Raw genomic sequence first — 21,283 nt, forward strand, 5'->3', positions numbered from 1 at the left:
AAGAATAATCGTATCGCTAATTTTGTGGCGCCATTGCGAAGAGAAGACTTCAATCTCGATGTCAACGGTGGTTGGGATCGCGGAGACAAATTTTCAAGCTTCGTAGAAACGGCCTATGTCGATCAAATAGTCAGCAGGACAATACAGCATTTCTGTTCGAAGCACGATTAAATCAATAACACGAAATTGTAAAGGGGAGACTTTAATTTTCGAGCTTATCACGATTGCGAGCACTGAAAACAATTTGGGAGCTTCGTAGGGACGCGATCAAAGGCGATCGAATGACCAAAAAGGTCATTAACCCAACCACTTTTCGCTCAAATCGCTGTGAAAGGACGAGACAAATTTGTAAATCGAATTCTGAGACGTTGCTGCAAGAGCGAGGCTTTAATATTTCAGCACATAACTATTTAGGAAATTAAAAAAATTGTTTAAGCTTCGTAGTAAGGATCAAGGTGGATCAAATCGTCGAAAAGTTCATTATCTTGCCCACCTTTCACTCAAGTTAGACTTACGCACCTTTTTAACACTATATTTACGGAGCACAAAAAACAGCTGTTTTTATGTTAGTTTATAAAAGTAACAATAAGACATTTATTCTGATTTTTAACAAGTGTTATTGTAACATTTGCCGTAAGTAACATATAAATTGTATGAAACATTTGGATAAATTAAGTATACATATTAAAGGATATGTTAAGGGATATATTAAGTGATATATTGAATGATACATTAAGTGATATATTAAGGGATATATTGATATATTAAGTGACATATTAAGTGATATATTGAGTGATATATTAAGGGATATATTAAGTGATATATTAGGTGACATATTAAATGATATATTAAGTGATATATTAAGGGATATATTAAGTGATATATTAAGGGATTTATTTAGTGATACATTAAGTGATATATTAAGGAAAACATAATTCGCGACTACGATTTAATCGGCTGTGGATTCAATCTGTCGTCTTTTATTTACCGGTTCGCTAGACGCCAAACGTACAACTCTCCGAATGGGAGACAGAAAGAGAGAGGAGGCGCTATAGAGGGAGTCGAGAGAGAGATAGAGAGTATACGGTATTTTTTCCTGCAGAGTTAAGCAGGGAGAACCGCTTAGAGCCGGTGGAACGAAATCGATTCGATAAGTTGTTGGTTCTGCGGAGATTCCTGGAAGCGGAGCATCGGGATAGGATTATCCGTCGGACTAATGCCAAATTCCCACATACATATATGCGTGGGCTGGAAACGAGGATAATAGCGGATGCATCGAGTGGCCGATCAGACACGCGGTCGTAAATAAACGGATAACGATAGCTCGTATCTGTATCCGGCGAGCAGACGTTTCTGGCTTACGTTATGCAGGTAAACGTTGCCAGGACAGATTGGCCGGCGTGTAATTTCGTGCTAAGGTCGCCTATATGTCGTTCAGGGAAAACGTTGCAGATAGACACAAACATGGGCTAGAGACAAAGAGACAGAGAGAGAGAGAGAGAGAGAGAGAGAGAGAGAGAGAGAGAGAGAGGGAGAGAGGGAGAGAGAGAGAGAGAGAGGGAGTGAATGCAAGAGAGAACGACGTCGTACGTCAAGGGAATCCATCGAATCGAATTAGTATCCGAATCATAGGATCCTCGTCGCGAGTCGAATTACCACGTTAGGTCCTACAATGAAACCGTATCGCGTCTTTGGCTCAGTCGTGCACGCCAGCGGATGCTCCCAGTCGTGTACAGGAGTTGATTAACAATGGATAGACTCCTATTGAATGCGTCGCGACGCCGCGCGACATGCAAATGCGTCGCTAAATTGCGCTATCTTACGCTACAACCGATCGGAAGCTTCCAATCAATGTCAGGTTATTTGCTACCGATAACTCCAGCTGCACAGCCCTGTCTCTTCCCCCTACTTCCCGCTTCGATATTCCTTCGAGGAATCGAATCCGGTTCATATTCACCGCCGGTCGCCGACGCCGCCTTGCACGGGACAGTAGCTTCTGAATTGAGGCGCTGATGGCTGAATTAAAAGTGCTATAACACACACATTTGCTATCGAATTTGCGACGATTTTATAGTCACGCGCAGCGACTCCCAGAATTGTTCGCACGAGGATACATTTATAAAAAAAATCACTAATTCAAGGGGTTGCAACAATTTTTTTCATTTCTTTCGTTTACGACGTTTGTTTACGATATGTCATTCTAACAATCACGTGTTCTGGTATTAATTGTCAATAATGATTTGTTGACGATGATAAATCTTTACTCGTTCGCATTAAATGTTCGTATATTTTCGTATCGTTTAGTTAATTTAGAGAGTGAAGTATACGGGGTGAGCCTCGTGACATGACATAATAAAACTCATAAAATACTCGTTCTACGAAAAAATGTATAAAAAGTATAAAATGTATAAAAAATGTATAAAATGTATAAAAGTTTTTATATGAGATCATTTATATTTCTTCCCGAATTTCGGATAAAGCATTAAATTCTACAACAAAAAGTATTATAGGGTTTAAAATAGGGTTTAAGTATAGGGTCTAAAATAAATAGTTACTAAGATATTAACGAAATAATTACCCATACTGACTGGACGCACGTAAACAAAGTTCTTTGTAAACAGAATTTATTTTTGCTAATATTTCAGTAATTATTTATTTTAGGCACTGTTCGGTATAATACTTTTTCGTGTGGAATTCGACGCTTTATTCGAATTCTGGAAGAAATATAAATCGTTCCATTTAAACAATTGACGGCGACCTTCGTATCTTAATAGAAGAGCAAAATAACCGTAAAATTGATTACAGAATAATATGCCCCCTCCCCTCTCCCTAATATAAACCATGCAACTTCTATCTGAAACACTTTTTTGTACAACGAATATTTTATGATTTATTTGATGTCGTGTTGGGAGACTTGCCCTGTATGTTGTAAACGCGCAAGAATAAAACAAAATTATGATTTATTCCTTTAAAGGGCTTCATTGCCATTTCAGTACGAGAATTAATTAATGGGAATTTTATTATGTCGTTGTATTTTATCGAAAATGAACTGCAATCGACCGCAGTATTTCATTTTCAACTAAATACTGCTGCAACGTCGAGCGTCCCCGTTTCGTTCGGAATGTTAAACAAATCATAATTTGTACAAAAATTACGAGTGTAACAATCGTTCGCGTTATCAATTCCTACGATCGAACGAACAGTTTTCAAGGCAATCGTAACGGGACCGATTTTACGCGCGAATCGCGCTTCGAATTTGATGTTGCCGAGAGAATTTTTCTGGCACGCATAACAAACTAATAATAACGCACATGCACGCTTTCTCCCCGACGGATTTATTCAAATTCGATCGGGTGCGAACAACTGTGACACGAGCGAGGAAGGTGGCCGCGGCAAGTATCGTAAACTGTGCGAAATATTCACTCGATGTTTTTCTATAAAAATATTTGAACGGCCTCTTCGCCCGGCTTCGACGACGAGCGCTCGGAATGCTCGGAAAAGCGTATTCGTGTACTCACAGTGGACTTTCAGCTTCCATCGATCCTCGATGCCTGCCTCCTGCAGCTTCGGATTCGTCGCCCGACACACTAGGAACTTTCCTTCGTCTTCGATCGACGGTGTCCATTGCAACACGCTCACGCTGGTCCCGTCCTCCTGTAACTGACCGGAATGCCCTCATACAGTCAACCAGAAAATCATCTCTCCTACGACTCTACTTATGTAGCGTCATCTATTTATTATGCAGGGTGTCCCAAAATCATGGGACTTCCGGGAAATGAGGGGTTCCCGAGGTCATTCGAAGTAAGATTTTCCTTTACAAAAATTTTCTCCGAGGCATCGTTCGTGAGTTATTCACAAAAAAACACTGGCCAATGAGAGGTGAGCTGGCGCAAGGGGGCCGAACCAACTAGCGGACGAAGCTCAGTTCCGCCCATTGGCTCGGTAGTTTCGCGCCAGCCGATCTCGCCTCTCATTGGTCACTGTTTTTTTTATTGGTAACTTGTAAACAAAGCTGCGGATTGCAATTTCGCTGAGGAAAAAGTTATTCCAAATGACCTTAGGAACCTCTTATTTCCACGAAGTACCATAATTTTGGGACATCGAACAGACCCATCGACCTTTTCCCGATCTCAATTTCTCGTAAATTTCGATTCTTACGCGTGAAATTTTTCCTGTCGATTTTTCATCATAATTACCCGATTACTGTTTTACTAGTATTCAACGTTACGCAATTAACATGATTCTAGAGTTTTTATATTACGATCTGACGCGTACATTTTTGTCTCTTCGACCAACATACGTCGAATAATGGAAATGCGAGCGTTTTTTAAATTCGAGCGCTCGATACATTTGTCAGAAACATCCTCCAGTAAATTGAACAGTTCGGTTTTTTTAATACTTTGTCTGCCAACTCAACAGCCTCGACAATTTTATAAAATTAAAGTACAGTAGAGACTCCCATATCCGAATATTTATTTTTCTGTATTCTGATATCCAAACGTTCTATTGTATTATTTAGATACATTATCGCGTAGTAGAGAATTCGAATGAAATTTTTAGATAATAGAACGTTCACTATCAGGATATTACAGGAATAAACGTTTAGATAAGAAAGGATCTATTGTAATGTTTTTAATGATATCGGACGCTTATTCGACTTTTCTGTATTTTTTTGCTCCTCGTGTAAAGTACGCTGAACATATCATCATTAGACCGCGGATGTTTATGCAAATGCATATTTGTTTTTTAGAAGAAGGTGGTGAGACGATTTCAGAAATATATTCTTTATTTCGTACGTTTAGTCAGGTGACGAAAAGTGACGCCCTGAACCATGCAGGGGTTAATTATACTCTGAACATTATCCACCTACAAATATATAATTTATGAAAATAAACGGTTTATTCTCTAAATAACAAAAACATAAAAATCTGTCCGCTTCTGACTAACTGAACATTAACGCATCTGTTTACGCCGCTGGGATTAATTTGCCCCCATATGGTTCGTGTAAAGTTAAACATGCACCCTTAACATCATGTGACGTGGAGCGGCCATTTTCGGTGTACTAATTAATTTTTACCGACAATCGCCACCAACAACGCCACCATAACGTCATGAAATTTAGAATAAATGCTTGTAATATACTGAAATTCGTGTGGTACAATACACCAGAATAACTGTGAAACGGTTCTTGATACTTAGTATTACACTTAACATTTAATATAGCGTATGTTATAGTATACAATGTAGTATACACACTTAATATCGTGCATATTTACATATTTTCGTGCACATTTTCCATATTTTCGTGCATAAATATCATACGCGTTTCGCATATTTGTCGCGCATAAAGATCCGCAGGCTAGATCGCAAACATTCATTTTTAATTTGGAGAAATAATTCTGTCATCCACGCGCAGGTGACGCGACGATCAACGTGTACAAAAGCTCAAACTATTTGATCGAACTCTGAGAGTTATTCTGTGTTTGCAAAAGGTGTCCAAATATTAATGCCGATCGCTGTGTATCTATTTATTCGGGCGTATTTCGAAATAAAAATGGTTAGGTATCTCGACAAACACGGTTCAGTTATTTCCTAAAGGCAGCGCAAACAAGTCACTTTTAGTGCTTTTGTTCTAACGCGAGCGCGTACGATTATCACGAAATGTTTTATTTGCACGGAGATTCCAAAGCGTTGAATAATCGACAGAGCTGCGGGGGGATATCGTTCTATTCATTAAACTAGATTTGTCTGGTACGAATCATAAAAGCAAACGTATTGTTTAATTTACAATCGCATCATGCTGATAGATGAATTCCGCGTTGACTAACAACGATTTATCTCGATTACACGGTCGGTCATTGTGCCGAGATAAACACGAGAGGACAAACGGGAACGTTGTTTACTTAATCGCTATGAAATTGTTTTCGGGATCTAGCGTTTTTTTGGTTGTCGAAAAACCGAGCCGGTTCGGCTTTTGAATTTTCCGAAAGAATAAAATACATACAATTGAAACGTGAAAAGGCTGCCGCATTTTTATCCGTCGCTGTATGGCTGGCGCTATGGAATAACATAATAGAATGCGTTCAGGAATTCGCACGTCGAACGTCCAGCTTGATGCTTCAAGACCAGAGTGTGGTTAAAATGTACACGAGCCCGTGGTGTTTTTTTTTTCTTTTAAATGAAAACGATACGTTCTTAATGAAATAACTCGCGCCTATCGATTTTGGTATTTGAATCCGGAATTTAACAAATTCGTCCGAATAAACCGGTTATTAAATACCGACGGATTCTATTCCGCACAATGAATGTTGACCAACCCACTTCACCATCTCACGCTTTTTGATTAACACATTTCAACCCTCCATTAACCTCTTGACACGTGCAAGATAAGCGTTTATCGTACGTGTACATCAAAAATTTGATAAAATTGAAAAGTTAAACTGTACGATATCGATTACTTCGTCAATATTCTTACGTTACGAGCTTCCTAATAAAATTGGGAAGATATAATAGATTACCGCAAATATTAATTTATATATATATATATATATATATATATATATATATATATATATATATATTCATCAATTAATATTTGCTAATAAAATTGAGAAGATATAATAGATTACCGCAAATATTAATGTTAATATTAATTTATATATATATATATATATATATATTCATCAATTAATATTTGCGGTAATCTATATATATATATATATATATATATATATATTATATCTTCCCAATTTTAAATATATATATTTCACCAATCAATTTCAAAAAATTCAAGTCACTTTGTTTGATTTGGAAAAAGTTATATATATAATTGATAAATAACCTTTTTCAAGTGACCTGAATTTTTTGGAGGGCTGTGCAATGACCAGAACAATTTTTTTGTTCAATATTGCTATTGCCTGGAACGACGAGAAAATAAAAAAGACTCGACAACAGAAAAATATAATAGAAAGTACATAACATACACATTCGTCGGATCATGTTCGAAACCATCGCGTCGAGTCCGACCTACCACTGTGCAAATGGGATCGAGCCGGGCTTTCTCAATTGTTCTCACCTAACTTTATAGTATTCCAAACGTCCGGTCTACCATCCGTAGCTTCACATTCTTTGCACTCTATTCAAAGCGGTCGCCGTCATCTTTCTTTCGCGAAGAACCACGGTGAAACGAATTATTATTATATTTTCGTCGGCGCCTCTCTCTCTCTCTCTCTCTTTCTCTCTCGTGAAATTATTCGCGCGTAAAGACTGCCGCGGGAACAGCAGCGGGTGAGGATTTCTGAAATATTAAATCGCGATTAAATTGCAACGTAATTCCGAATTACAAGCGGCGGAGCTAAATCTCCATGACAATTGACGTCACCCCGGGGAGCTGCCGGGACATCGTGATCCTCCTACGCTTTCGTATCGTTCCGGTCGACCTCGCCTGTTCCTTGCTAATCGCCGTCGCGAATCTCCGCGATTCGGTTTTGGAACCGAGACCCGTTCGTTCTCGTCGCGAGAGCCCCGCGAATCTCGATTGAATGAAAAAAAAAGACCCGAACGAAACATCGACGAACGCTTCCACCTATCTTTACCGCGTTCGTGACAAAAATGACCAGTTGGAAGATTCATGAAATTAACACTTCGTTGCGCGTCGTGTGCTATTCGCAGCTGCATACAACATCGAATATTATTTGCTCGAAACACATGCGAAATAAAGCTGGTATAACGTGATCTTTAGCGGACGAGCAAAATTGTACGGTTAGAATTATTAATTGAGCAGAGTTGGCGCGATTAATGTGTCACGTTTCACTTCAATCAGTATCGCTAGTTTTAGCTTCATCAGTTTCAATTTGCTTCTCATCTGTACTGGTTAGTTCAGAGCTTCCTGTTGGCACTTCGAGCGATAATGCTGATCGTGTATGACTGGCGCAATTCTTTTGATCAAATTTGAAAGTGAAATATTTAAAATATAATATAAATATTTAAAATATACAAATGGTAAAAATAAAGTATGCAACATCTCATATTTTTCTGCCGATTTCAGTACTTTTCAGATAGTTTCGGTGAGGATTAACCTTTTAGGTACGGCTGAATTCTGCGCGAGGCTATTTCTCTGGACGGCAGAGTCTGATGTGCACTGTACAGAGTGACCAAAAAATGTCTCGCAATCCGAAAGTGGCGGGTTCCTCAGGCCATTTGAAGCAACTTTTTCCTTTACAAAAATTTTCTCCGAGGCACCGTTAACGAGTTATTAACGAAAAACGGTGACCAATGAGAGGCGAGCTCGGTTGGCGCGAGGCGATCGAGCCAATGAGCGGAAGTGGGCTTTGTGCGCTGGTTGGCTGGGCCGCCTCGCGTCAGCCGTACTCGATTCTTATTGGTCACTGTTTTTCGTTAATAACTCGTTAACGGTGCCTCGGAGAACATTTTTGTAAAGGAAGAAGTTGCTTCAAATGATCCGAGGAACCCGCCATTTCCGGATTCCGAAACATTTTTGGGACACCCTGTAGACTGTTGTAAATCGATGTGAAGACAAAAGAAGTGTGAAACAATGAGTATGAAGACGATTATTTGATTCAAACGATGAGCGAGTGAGCTACTAGAGCAAACCACTATAGCGGCGCGTCGTCCAGAGAGATGACATCCGCGGAAGCCACTATAGTGGCGTGTCGTTCTAAAAGATGATATCCGCGGAAGCCACTATAGTGGCACGTCGTGCCTAAAAGGTTAATTCCACGGCGAGTGTACGAGTGTCTCGGAGTCCCATTCAAGCGCAAAGAGTGAATTTGATCGGCATTCGATTCCAGACCGTGCAGATTAGAAGTTTCGTGACGAGCTGTCAGCGACAACAAAGCGTCAGCCCGTGAATCTTTTGTTTACACCTGGTGGTCTCTCGCTGAACAGACTGTAGCCATATCGGGAGAAGGAGAGCTCGCTGCAAGCTGCCGAGCTGACACGGGGAATGTCGGATCTCCTCGAAAACGGGCCCGGAACGTTTCCTCGGCGTATTTATGGCGACGGCTCTGCCCGAAATTTCGGGATCGTTATTCATGCAGACCGGAGAACGGTAAATATACGCGGGCGTACCGTGTGCCAGCTGATTACCTTCGTTCCCGTCTTCTCTCCCCGCCGTTCTAGGAAACAATGGCGAGCTAATGATCACGCGAAAAAAAGATCACATCGCCGCGCCGCGTCGCGGTGTTGCTATCGAGCGCGCACACAACCCACCGGAATTAAAATCGAATTATCGACATGCCGGGGTTAACGTGAAATTCCGATGTTAACCGGCGCGGCGAGATCGGGTTCGGTTCTATTAGCAGCCGGAACACGGGTTGCTTGCCATTAATGCGAGACGGTCTAGGCAACGATCCTTAAAAATTCACAGTCTCGTGATAACGAACGAAACGCGGCGCGGCGGTTCGATGGACTTCATTAACACGAGGCGATAGTAATCTAGCCGCGGCTCGGATGGTCGCACTAGGCACCCGCTAGTTCGCTTCAAAGTATCAGCGATACTGGTTGCTCTTGGAAAGATTCAGTGTCCCACAAAAGTGTTCGTACACCTTTTAAAACTGAACTAACTGACTTGATTTTTTTTTTTAGATGACAGAGATGATTTTTTACTAGATGATGACTGAAGTGCTTTTTTCTTTAATTTTAATTTTAGTTGCTTGCAACGACGAAAAAATAAAGATCTCTCGTTTTTTAAGTTTCTTATCTGAGCCTATAACGAAAATTTAAAATATGTCTTTCGTAGATCTCGGTTGTTACGAGTTACACAACAAATTACTTAGAACTTATTACTTACAAAAAGTTAAAAAACGAGGGTTCTTAATCTTTTCTTTTCATTGCAAGCAATAGCAAAATTTAAAGAAAAGCTTTTTAGTCATCGTGTAGTAGACTAGTTTCTCTATCATCTAAAAAAATTCAAGTCATTTAGTTTAGTTTTGAAAAATTTATCGCGTTCTAGAAAGTGTACGAACACTTTTGTGGGCAACTGTATGCAGTGCGATTTTTCTTGGCGTTTTTACTGAGATCGAGAAAACCTATTTCGAAGTGTCAAAGAATAATTTCTCCCTAATTCGCGCTCAGATTGCGCACAAAAATGGACAATTTGGGAAGAGAAGATACGATTATTCGAGCCTTGCGGCTCGTTTTTTTATCGATTGTCAACAACTATAAAAACGAGCTGCAATACTCGAATAATCGTACCTCCTCTTCCCAAATTGTCCATTTCTGTGCACAATCTGAGCGTCAATTAGGGAGACATTACTGTACAGTAAATTCTTCCTAATTGACGCTCAGCTTGGAAACAAATGTGAACAATTGCTGACAATCGGCGACCATAAAAGCAAGCCGCGAGGCTCGAATCGTATCGGCTTGTCAACAACTATAAAAATGAGCCGCAAAAATAATCGCCGCTGGAATAATCGTACCTCCTTATTGGAAATGGGTAGATAAATAAAAGTAAAACGCAGTGAATTAAACTTATCCCTTTTAATTTATTAATTTGATGTACGAGGAAGGACCGTCTTTACTCTCCTGATTGCTCCAGGAGACTGAAGACTATTCACAAAGACGAAACCAAAAACGTCACCTAAAGACAAAGAGCACTCTGTTCTATATACATATGAAATCATTGTTTATCTAATGATACTCTGGCGAGACTCTCGGCGTCGTCGATTCGTTTTTGTAACTTATATGCTAGAAGGAAAAACTTCTGAGTATTCAAAAGAGAGAAAATAATCCAATACTCCTCTTAGGAGAATTAAGGAGAAATTACTGTATATCATTGCAGATTAAAGCAGTGTGTAAGGAGGCAACTGTGTGTCGTTCGTCCGTTTCGCTTTCTACATATCGAGGGGAATTGGTCGAGTTGGTGGTACGAATACGACCGAAAATTCGTGGCGGTCGCGAACTCGTCGGAGGGCATAAATTACTCACGGGGTCTTTCTTGTTTCTGGAGTGATTCGGTGATTTCACCGAACCGTGTCGACCCCGAACATCGGCGTATCGGACAACCGCCAAGATACAGCATTTCACCGGACACCGACTAACGCCGGACAACCTTGTAAATTATTCCACGCGATCGCCGCATACGTCCGGCACACGAGCTTCCTTCCTTTCAAATCCGCGGTTAAGAGGACACTCTTGCCGGGAAACGTTAGCGACGTTATCGTGCGACTAGCACATTTTGGTCTCGTTCAAAAACAATGCAAGAGCTCACCTCTCAGAAAGGATTTCGAAAAATTATCTCTCATCCTGTACATAAATTGTTATAAATGATAGTGAAAGATTCGTAACTATACAGTGAATTTTATCCATTCATCACAAAAACTGAGCGACTGTAATTTTAAACAATTATAGCAAAACTTAGCGACTGTAATTTTAAACGATTATGACAAAACTTAGTGACTGTAATTTTAAGTAATCATGGAAAATCTTGCTGACTGTAACTCTAAACAATTATGACAAAACTTAATCGATCAACGCATTGCTTTAAATCCAGGAAAATTATTAGCAAAAGAAATCGGTTACTGTTTCTGGTAACAGATAAAGAACATTTGTATCTCTCGTATAAAGTTTCGCGTCTGTTCGTTATCTGACTTTTTATGCGAAATAGAGATTGTCTTTGTGAATTACAAGATGAAGGAGCTATATATAGTAATTTCTTCCGGAAATGTCAAATTTCGGGTTGCTGTGAATTTCCCTGTGCTTTCCCTCGCCTATGTTATTTACTGCTACGTCGATGCTAATGGTCGACGGAGTCGATCAAACGTGTGATGCGACGCGAATTTCCAGAAGACAACGCAAAATGAACTGTTTGGGTGTGAGTCAGATAAGAAAAACCGCGGAGCTACAAGGTAGCAGGTACGTGACCGTTGAATCGTGGCATGTGACCTCCGAATTGCCTTCGAATCGTATCACGTGGCCTCCGAATTGCCTTCGAATCGTATCATATGGCCTCCGAATTGCCTTCGAATCGTGTCACGTGGCCTCCGAATTGCCTTCGAATCGTGGCAAAAAATTAGAAACAAGAAAGTTAAGTCATCGTTTTTATTCTAGCATTACTATGTATTCATATTAACAATTTAGCGGCTGCTGAAACAACAGTTATACCGTGGCACAAACTGACATTAATGGCCGCTGGTACAATATGTGTATCATGCGCAGTGTATTCAGGAAAAGTCGCTACGCAAGGAGTGGGGGCAGGCGACGCATGCGCGAGAGTCCCACACAGCGGCGCGGCGCGTCTACAGAGTGGCACTTATTGTATTGTATTGCACCTGCAGCTCTGCGTCGCGTCGCGTCGCCATCGTAGTTCAGAATTACAATGTTCACCCGGTAGACGTGCCGCGCCGCTGTGCGGGACTCCCTTCACAGCGCCGTTCGGTACCAGTATCGGTGTTACAAACTATTATTTATTTTCGATTCGACTATGAACGAGTGCGACATCGGAATTTACCTTGATAATATAATAATAAACCTAAAATTTCAATATTTGTGAAGATTACCTGACAATTGATTGCTGATTTGCAAACTGCAATTTAATTATAATTTTGTTTAGGATAAAACGTTGTATTAAACCCATGAAGATTTCTCATAAAACCGCGCGGCCTGTAAATTGTTAATGTACATCGGCATGCTGGCCGCTGCCTTCTTTTACTAACTGCCCGGAGTTTCTATAAAAACGAGCCGCGAGGCTCGAAGAATCGCGACTTAGTATTCCCGGATCTGCCGGTTCCAATTCCGACCTCCGAACATTTCTGGGAGAAATGACTGTATTTGCATATCTATTTCTCTCCTGAATGATTTTAACGCTAGATTTCATTTACGCATACATCGTACACATACATATACGGAAAATCCATTTAATAATTGTTAAAAATCGTTACGCATCTGAATAAACATATTTCCGTTATTGAAATATACGTAATTTCAAAATAATATTCCGTAATTTCAAGTAGATCCAGCGCAAACGAGTTGAAATGAGAACAACAGAGTTTTTAAATCCTCTGAATGGTTCAACCGTTTTGCATTTCATCTCCGTACTTTCTTCGTAAATGCATAAAATCCGCGATCTCCTTATTATACATACTTTGTTCTAGGATTACAGAATTTATGAAGGCGCGACGTTATTGTCGTGCAGGTTATAATAAAAATCGCGGAGCACCTGAATGTACGCATTCCTGGTTTTTATGCCGGCGGTGTTAAATCTTGGCGCGCATTGTCGTGCCGAGTGTTATTAGCGACGACGAGATCGCTAAATCCGTCATAGCTCGGCGGAAAAATAAATGTGCAAAGGAGGGGAGGACAAGTGCTGGGTTGGCCGTAATTCACGGTGAAAATATTCCGAAGTGGAGCAGGCTGCACGAGAGAGCGGCTCGGAAGGAATCTCAGGCAGCCTGTGTCGACTTTGCGTTGCGCTGCGCTCCGCTCTCCTCAGCTCTGCTCCGTTTCGCTCAGCTCCGCGTATCGGAGTTGAACGAAATGTAATCGGAAAAATGTCTAATGATTATGATTACAATCGCTTCTGTAATTATGACTGACGATTACAGAACGTTAGACAGTAGTCATTCGTAGGACATAATTGTGTTAGTTATATTAATTATAATATAATATTATATATTATAATATAATTATAATATAATATATCATTCGTAATAACCTGACCTAATATAATATATTATAATATATATTATTATAATATAATTACATAATATATTATAATATAATTATAATATAATATATCATTCGTAATAACCTGACCTAATATAATATATTATAATATATATTATTATAATATAATTATAATATAATATATCATTCGTAATAACCTGACTATATTAGACATTAGTTATTAGTTAGAATGCATTTGAAAGGAGAAAGTTGACCTCGGAATTTCGAAAATTATGCTATCTACAGAAGAAAGTGAATACGACACATCAATTAGATGCATAATTTAAAAGTTATTTAGGGCGTGCAAGTCGTACGATTTGCCCTCGATACGTATTTATAAGCAAATGTGGTAATCAGAATACGTTATGCTTGGTCCTATTTTAATTAGAAAAATCTAAAAGTAAAAAGAACTAAAAGTAAAAAAGTTGAACCGTCATAGATTATATCTTAGAGTTAGTAAAAGCAGTGTGACATGTACCCAAGAAGAACTGCAAAATCGTCATATAGGTAATGCCTTTAGGAAATATTAGTAAAAAGTTATTTTCTATATTCCAAATGGCTGTTGACTAATGACTCTGACGAAGACAGTTTCGCCGAACATAACTAACTGAAACAGTTAGAGGAAATGTAAATGGGAAATGGAATGGAGAAGTGTAAATAAAATACTTCTATCATCGTTTCTAAAACTGTCATTTTTAATCCTAATAATTCAGTTTTCATTTTAAATGTTTCACATTAAAAAAAAAAAAGAAAAACAATTCTATAAAGTCGTAGTTATCAGTAAACAGCGGATTTTATGCATTTCTAATAAAAATTGCTAAGCGAAGTGCAGAACAGCGAAGACAGAAGAATTTGAGGATATTGTTACACTATTTTCAACTTGTTACAACTATTGAAAGAGTATAGTTATCTGCATCTAACTTATGTTCCTTACAATTGACACAGATCATTTTTATTTTGCATAAAGATTCGCGGTCTAGTTGTCGCTAATATAACTAATTCTCTAATACGCTCATTTTAACCGTTTACACTCGAGTGGCGATTCTGAGGCTTCGCTAAAAATTATTATAACACGTTTCAAAGTAGTGTATACATTGTCAAATTTGTTTATATTTGAAGAACTGTTAAAAACGTAACTGTTCTGTGAGTCACAAGACTAAATTTCGTGTTATTTGTACAAAATGAAAATGCTGTGGATCAGAAAGACGATTTTGAATTTAGAATTAAAGCGGGATTAAAACATCGTGCTGCGTCGCGATATCGCTCGAAAATCGGTTCCGCGAGATAAATCAACATTTCCGGTCGCTCGGTCTCTCTGCCTTTCAGGAAATTTCGAATTTCTGAACGACCTCGTCCCGCGTTAAAAACTCTGATCCGTTAACAGGCCGCGCAAGCCTTTTCCTACGTTTCCCGTGCTGGGAAAATTAGCCGGCTGCAATTTCCGAAAGAAAGCTCTCGAGGTTCTCCGGCAGGATTACCGCTGACGGTGGATTATTTACACTAACAACAAGGATAGACTAAGAGGAAAGGTCCTTTGCCAGTATTGCTATAAGGATTACTATTGGTGTTTCGTTCTATCCCGGCTGAGAAACGAACGCAAAACGAATTAAAGCTCTTACATTTCCTTCGAGTGTATCAACCCTTCTATGGTGTTCCAGTGACCCATACCGAGCATTAGGCTTATATAACTTCTGTTGGAGTACAGTAGAACTTCGATCAACCGAATTCAAAATTGATAGCTAAATTCTTTTTTTATTCTCGATTAGTTATTGATACAATAGGATGAGATGATTGGTCGAGGTTTGATCGAGGTCCTTCTACAATGATTTCGTCGTTATTACTTGGAATAATCAGAAATCTAAATAATAAAGAACGAGGAAAATCCAGTTCGGTTAATCGAGGTTCTGTTCTACTGTACAACGATGTGAATGACGCTTCAATATTTCCATATTCTCTTCAATATTTCCATATTTCCATATTTAAAAAAAATATATGTCTAATTGTGGCAGCACATTCAAACTTCTGTTAAAGAGCAGAAAATTACGTCGCGGAAGGCGAAGTGCATTTGAAAACATATAATCAAATAAAGTAAATTTTTCTGATGTTCTGGTCGCACGTTTATGTGCAGACAGTAATTTTGTCAATCGCAATCTATACTATCTTGAAGCTAAATACGTCGAGAAGCTAAATATTTCACATTTCCATTACTCTAAATCGAGTAATAAGCTGATAAAAAATGTCGTGTAATATGGAGATGACGTCCTCGACAATATGGTAGAAAAAAATGTGTTTATTATTATAGCATTACTGTAGCATTATTATTGAATTATTTAATGCATTATCATGCATTAATATTACGCATAAAAGTGCATTATTGCAGGTAAGCTCTGAGAAATGACTGAAATTCGATGAAAAGATTTCAGACCGCGGGGACGAACAGATTAGAGAGGAAAATCGTTTGCAGTTTGATCGACATTAGGGAAGATGCCCGTAGATCTTGTGAATATTTCGGCCGTCCGAACGAGTTAAGTTGCGACCGTGGAAATTCCTGGGAAAAAATGTCCCAGCGACGGAGACTCGCCGGATATTTCCTTAATGAAAATCGATCGGTCGGTCGGCCGGTTGCACGCGCACGCAGGGTTATCTATCTATCTGTCCGCCGTCGTTGGAAAGTTTGCGCGAACGACGTCGAATCTTCGCGGAACTGATTACTTATCGCGCGGAGATTCCTCGCCGAGGGTCGGACTCGTATCCGAAAGGAAAATTTACGACGCCGTGTTTTTCCCAAAACGAAGCGCGGCGCTGTGAACGGTGCCGAGCGGATCCGAGCGGAGCTGAGCGAAGCGGAAGCGTAACGGCGCGACGGCGACGGCGACGGCGACGTCTCGTAATTAATTCGACGAGAACGTTTCGCCTCCGTGACGCTTCATCGCGGAGTAATTAATCGAGTAATTAATTTTTGGTAGGTAAAGTTTGTCGGCAGTTCGGATGCGCTATTTTCTAGCGGCGTGAATTATTAAATTACCGGGCCGAGGCCATACGAGGCGAACGCGCACCACTGCTCAACGTTTCCATCTCTTCGGTTAACTATACCGGATACACGGGGATACAACGTCGTTACACTTTTCATCCGAAATTCATTTACCCGCTTTAATATCGCAGCCGCTCAACCGTCGAGGGTTTTCGGCTAATTTTATCGGAACGGCTTCGTTCCGCTCTGTCCTGCTCCGCGCCGCTCCGCGCCGCTCCGCACCGCTTGGATTCGCTCGATAGGACGTCCCGCGAGACGCCTAATCTTGCCGGAAGTACCGGCTGCGGATCGAACCAGCTTTCCCTTGTCCTTCTCGTTACGCGTTTGATCCTTTCGGCTCAACGATATCCACCCCTCGATCCCACCCTGCTCAACTATTTCCCTGTTTCGAGATGGTAATCGATCGATCGAACAACTGCCAACTTGCTCCACGGGAAGCACACGAGGGCAGCATTGTATCATTAAAGCGAGGATCTTCGTACAAATTTTTCGTTTTTTCTTCTAAATCGGAATTTATGAACATTTATTTGCGTTACAAATAAAAAGGAGACAAATTTATTGGCTGACAACAGCAAAAAAGCCGAGCTTAGCATGGAAAACAAGCTAAATCTGTAAGACGATCATTGCGTTATCACATTGACGAATACGCGATTTATACGATTCTGTTCGTCATAAAGTGTACGGTGGGTTTCTCGTCGAAGAAGTTTTTTCGATTTAATAGACGAACGTTGGTTATGCACGAATGTGTGAAACATTTCTTGATTCTTTCAATGCTTTCGTCGGACGAAGCTGTTGATTGTCATGGCAAATCTTGAACTCCTTTCCCGCCATCTTAGAATGTTTAATACAGTTTCACGATTATTTATAGCCGAAAGTCAGTTTTTCAACTTTTATATTAATAGTATCTTTTTTTTTCTTTTGAAGTGAGTACAACATCAGTATCAAAAATATTAGAGAAAGTCTTTACATCAAAAGTAGAATTAATTATTTTTATTATTCCCTGTAGAACATCAAATGCAAAGTGTGTAACATGCTTTTATATAAGTCAACAACCACGTTTCTGTTATTTATGCAATCATTTTATCAACTTGAACTTTGAGGAAGCTTATAAAAATTAATTGAAAGTGGTAGACGTAGGATTTCATTTCTATCGAACTTAGCGTCACAATTGAGTACGGTGGTATCTTGTTACGTACAAACAATTGTTTCAATAAATCTCAAAATTGTTTCAGATATTCCGGTAATTTTTTTGCATAATGTATAGCAGTTGTACAAATTAGCATGAATGCTTTGAAATTTCCACTTATTCGAAGTTCGATCAAAAGTGGAATTGAATGACATCTCGTTTAGTAGAAAATGTATTGTTACCCAAAGTGTATAAACATTTTATTCTGTTATAATACCTTACTTAATTATTTTTCTATAGAGGATTTCTATACAATTTTCCATTTCTCCCGAAATCTCATTTCGTAAACATTTGTTCTCATTAAAATGTCCCTGGCGAAACGTTGACAACTTTTGTTAATCCTTAAATGGACTTTCAATGATTAAGCTAGAGTGCTTTTGGACCAGATGCATGGAAATCACTATTGCCGTGTAGCATTAAATGTGCAATGAAACGATAGAGGATTACGTAAATCTTCAAACAGCTGTGTCGCTATGTTTTAAATAATTATTATTTTGAAATTGCAGGCCCGCATCTGCCGCGGCCTATGCTCGCCGACGGATTAACCCAGAGTTTGATGATAATTACTGATTTATCGGCACTTAACACTGGGTTAATGAAAATAATCGTGGCTGGTCATCATCGGGTTGCGGATTTTCACAACAAAACGTTGCGAAACTTTTGAATATTAAAAGGATTAAACGAGGCTGGAGTCGCGAAATTTTAAAGGTTTCCCGGTCCCGTGGAATAACCACGTTGGAAAACTATGGCGTGGGCGGACGGCCACGCTTTAAAAATCACGGGACGCACGCGTGTCTCCACGAAATACGAGAAGCCAGGTACAAAGGGACGAAGGGGGTGAAGAACAGGGGCGAAAAAAAGAGCACCGGGAACACAATGCGGCAGGCGTGGTGGAATGCCAACGACACGGCCGCCCGTAACTCTCGAGCCGCTTCGTTTCTTACGAATTCATTTTCGAAATCCCCTTTTCCTGCAATTTTGAGTCCTGGACATGGGGGACTTAATTCTCAATGACTGCTCTTTTTTTGTTTTCTCATTATATACTTGATTAAAGAATGTTGACTTATAATCATTTTCAACCAGAGTTGCGCTAATTCAATTACATTGTAATTCAACTATATTGCAATTCAATTACATTCTAATTCAACTATATTGTAATTGAATTACATTACAATTCAATTACATTGCAATTCAACTACATTGTAATTCAACTATATTGTAATTGAATTACATTATAATTCAATTACATTGTAATTCAATTACATCATAATTCAATTACATTGTAATTCAATTACATTATAATTCAATTACATTGTAATTCAATTACATTGCAATTCAATTACATTATAATTCAACTACATTGTAATTCAATTACATTGCAATTCAACTACATTCTAATTCAACTACATTGTAATAAACTTACATTGTAATTCAATGAATAATCAGATTAATTTTTGCCCAACTCCGCCGCGGACGAGATGACAATGTTTATTCGATCGAAAAGAAAGAACGTTAGTTCACGGATACAAGAACTTAAATCTAAAGTTTCATATATTTCCAAAAAGATTGAAAACTTGTCTTTAGTTCGTGTTCTCATGGATCCGTATCGCCGTGCGACGTCAAGTAACCATCGACGCTTGACCAGTCGCTATAATGATTTTCGCGGTAATGTATCGATCTCGTAAAGTGCCGCAGTCAAGTCCCAAGTGTCCAAACACTCGCGGGGCTTTCACAGCGGCGTATCCGCCGTGAAAACGGCTCCCGCTATCGAAAGGTAGTACACACTCGGTTTCCTCGCCGGGAGGAATGCTTCCTGTTAGCCGTGCATCCCGGGCCCATCGATGCGGGAAGATTGCTATCGGCGTCGAAATTTATTATACCGAGAGGGACCCGGTCTACCGCCTTGTAAAAATCTTCGAGATTTCCCAATGCGAACGTTCTCCGGAACCCGGTCGGCCCGAGTAATTCCACCGTGATCGCAACAACCGCGGAAGTCGGACGTCCCTTAGGACGTCGCGGACATCATTGTGGACGTTGCGGAGGTCGAAGGACGCCCTCGCGAGTTTTATCGAACGATCACCAAGATACCAAGATCACGGCTTTTGACGGTCGACTAGTCGCGAATTGCGGCCACGAGGCACAAAATCGTACGGCACCCACCCCGTTGCTATTATTACCGCAGTTTCGCTATTACTCGTGCTGTCACCGGTTCCGGGCAGAAGTACGACGCGGAACGATGTTCCTCGTCCCGACTAATGGATTCTACAAATTAGGCGGCGCCAACTCGGGCATCGTGGTCGCCGCTAGTATCGTTCCCAACGACGACACCCTAGACAGGCTCGAGACGGCTTGCGATTCAACGCGATATCCTATCTCATCCCAACCACCCAGCCTCTCTCCCTCTCTCTCTCCCTCTCTTACACCCTCTGTTACACCCCCTTTCGTCGAGATTCTCAGCCGCCAATTTCGCGCGGACGTGTCGTCGTTCGAGGACAAACTCGAACGTCTTGTCGATCTACACGCCTGCTTGATACCTCGAATTGACTCGGAATGCTCGGCGATTTTAACCCTCTATTGCATATTATTAGCGATTGCGAACTTAATTTCGTATATTCTATAGTTTAAGAAGCGTTACTCCTAAGCATTTAAACTAAAAATACTAACTAGTTAGTATTTAACTAAACTCTAAAAATAGCTAACTAGTTTAAAGTGCCAGATATTTATTCGAATCAATAAATAATTTAATAATTTATTTGCGAATTGCTTGTTCACGAGTAATTTATTTACGAATAGTTTATTCACGAGTAATTTATTTACGAATAGCTTATTCACGAGTAATTTATTTGGGAATAGCGTATTCACTAGTAATTTATTTGCGAATAATTTATTCATGAGTAATTTATTTGCGAATAGCTTATTCACGAGTAATTTATTTATGAATAGCTTATACACGAGTAATTTATTTACGAATAGCTTATTCACGAGTAATTTATTTACGAATGATTTATTCACGAGTAAAATTTATTTGCGAACAGTTTATTCACGATTTATTTATTCGCGAGTAAAATGTTATCTGTCTTTGTGGATAAATATAATTGAAAATTGCTTCACACGAAATAAAATCTAAACAATATCTTCGTGTACTTGTATCGAGTTCTCATACGGGAACAGTAATAAGAATCCTGAAATATTATTGTTTTTTCTTACTTTTTTTTTTACGTGTTATTATTTAGGTGCTGTAACAGCCAAATGTATTTGTGCATGCAACAGTGGGTTAACTTTGCAGGAATCTCAGCCACGGACTACAAGCATGGTATCTACGTTCGATTTTGGGCCAGGAGAGGCTGCACTCATGCTGATACCTGTTTCTTAATTGGAAAACT

At 39.6% G+C, this 21,283-nt stretch overlaps 1 protein-coding gene across 2 annotated transcripts in view; it reads right to left on the reverse strand.

Moving 5' to 3' along the window:
* The window catches only part of LOC117219293 (protein turtle homolog B), a 329,095-nt gene that overhangs the window by 104,686 nt on the left and 203,126 nt on the right, over positions 1-21,283 (reverse strand). The window contains exon 8 of one of the 2 annotated variants that reach the window (XM_033468332.2): positions 3,519-3,654. In XM_033468332.2, the coding sequence (XP_033324223.1) occupies positions 3,519-3,654 (136 nt within the window). Of the gene's footprint in view, positions 1-3,518; positions 3,661-21,283 lie in introns of both variants that reach the window. The other variant, XM_033468329.2, reaches the window with a different exon arrangement.

This window comes from Megalopta genalis, chromosome 2 (assembly GCF_051020955.1).
Source record: "Megalopta genalis isolate 19385.01 chromosome 2, iyMegGena1_principal, whole genome shotgun sequence".
Lineage (NCBI taxonomy): Eukaryota > Metazoa > Arthropoda > Insecta > Hymenoptera > Halictidae > Megalopta > Megalopta genalis.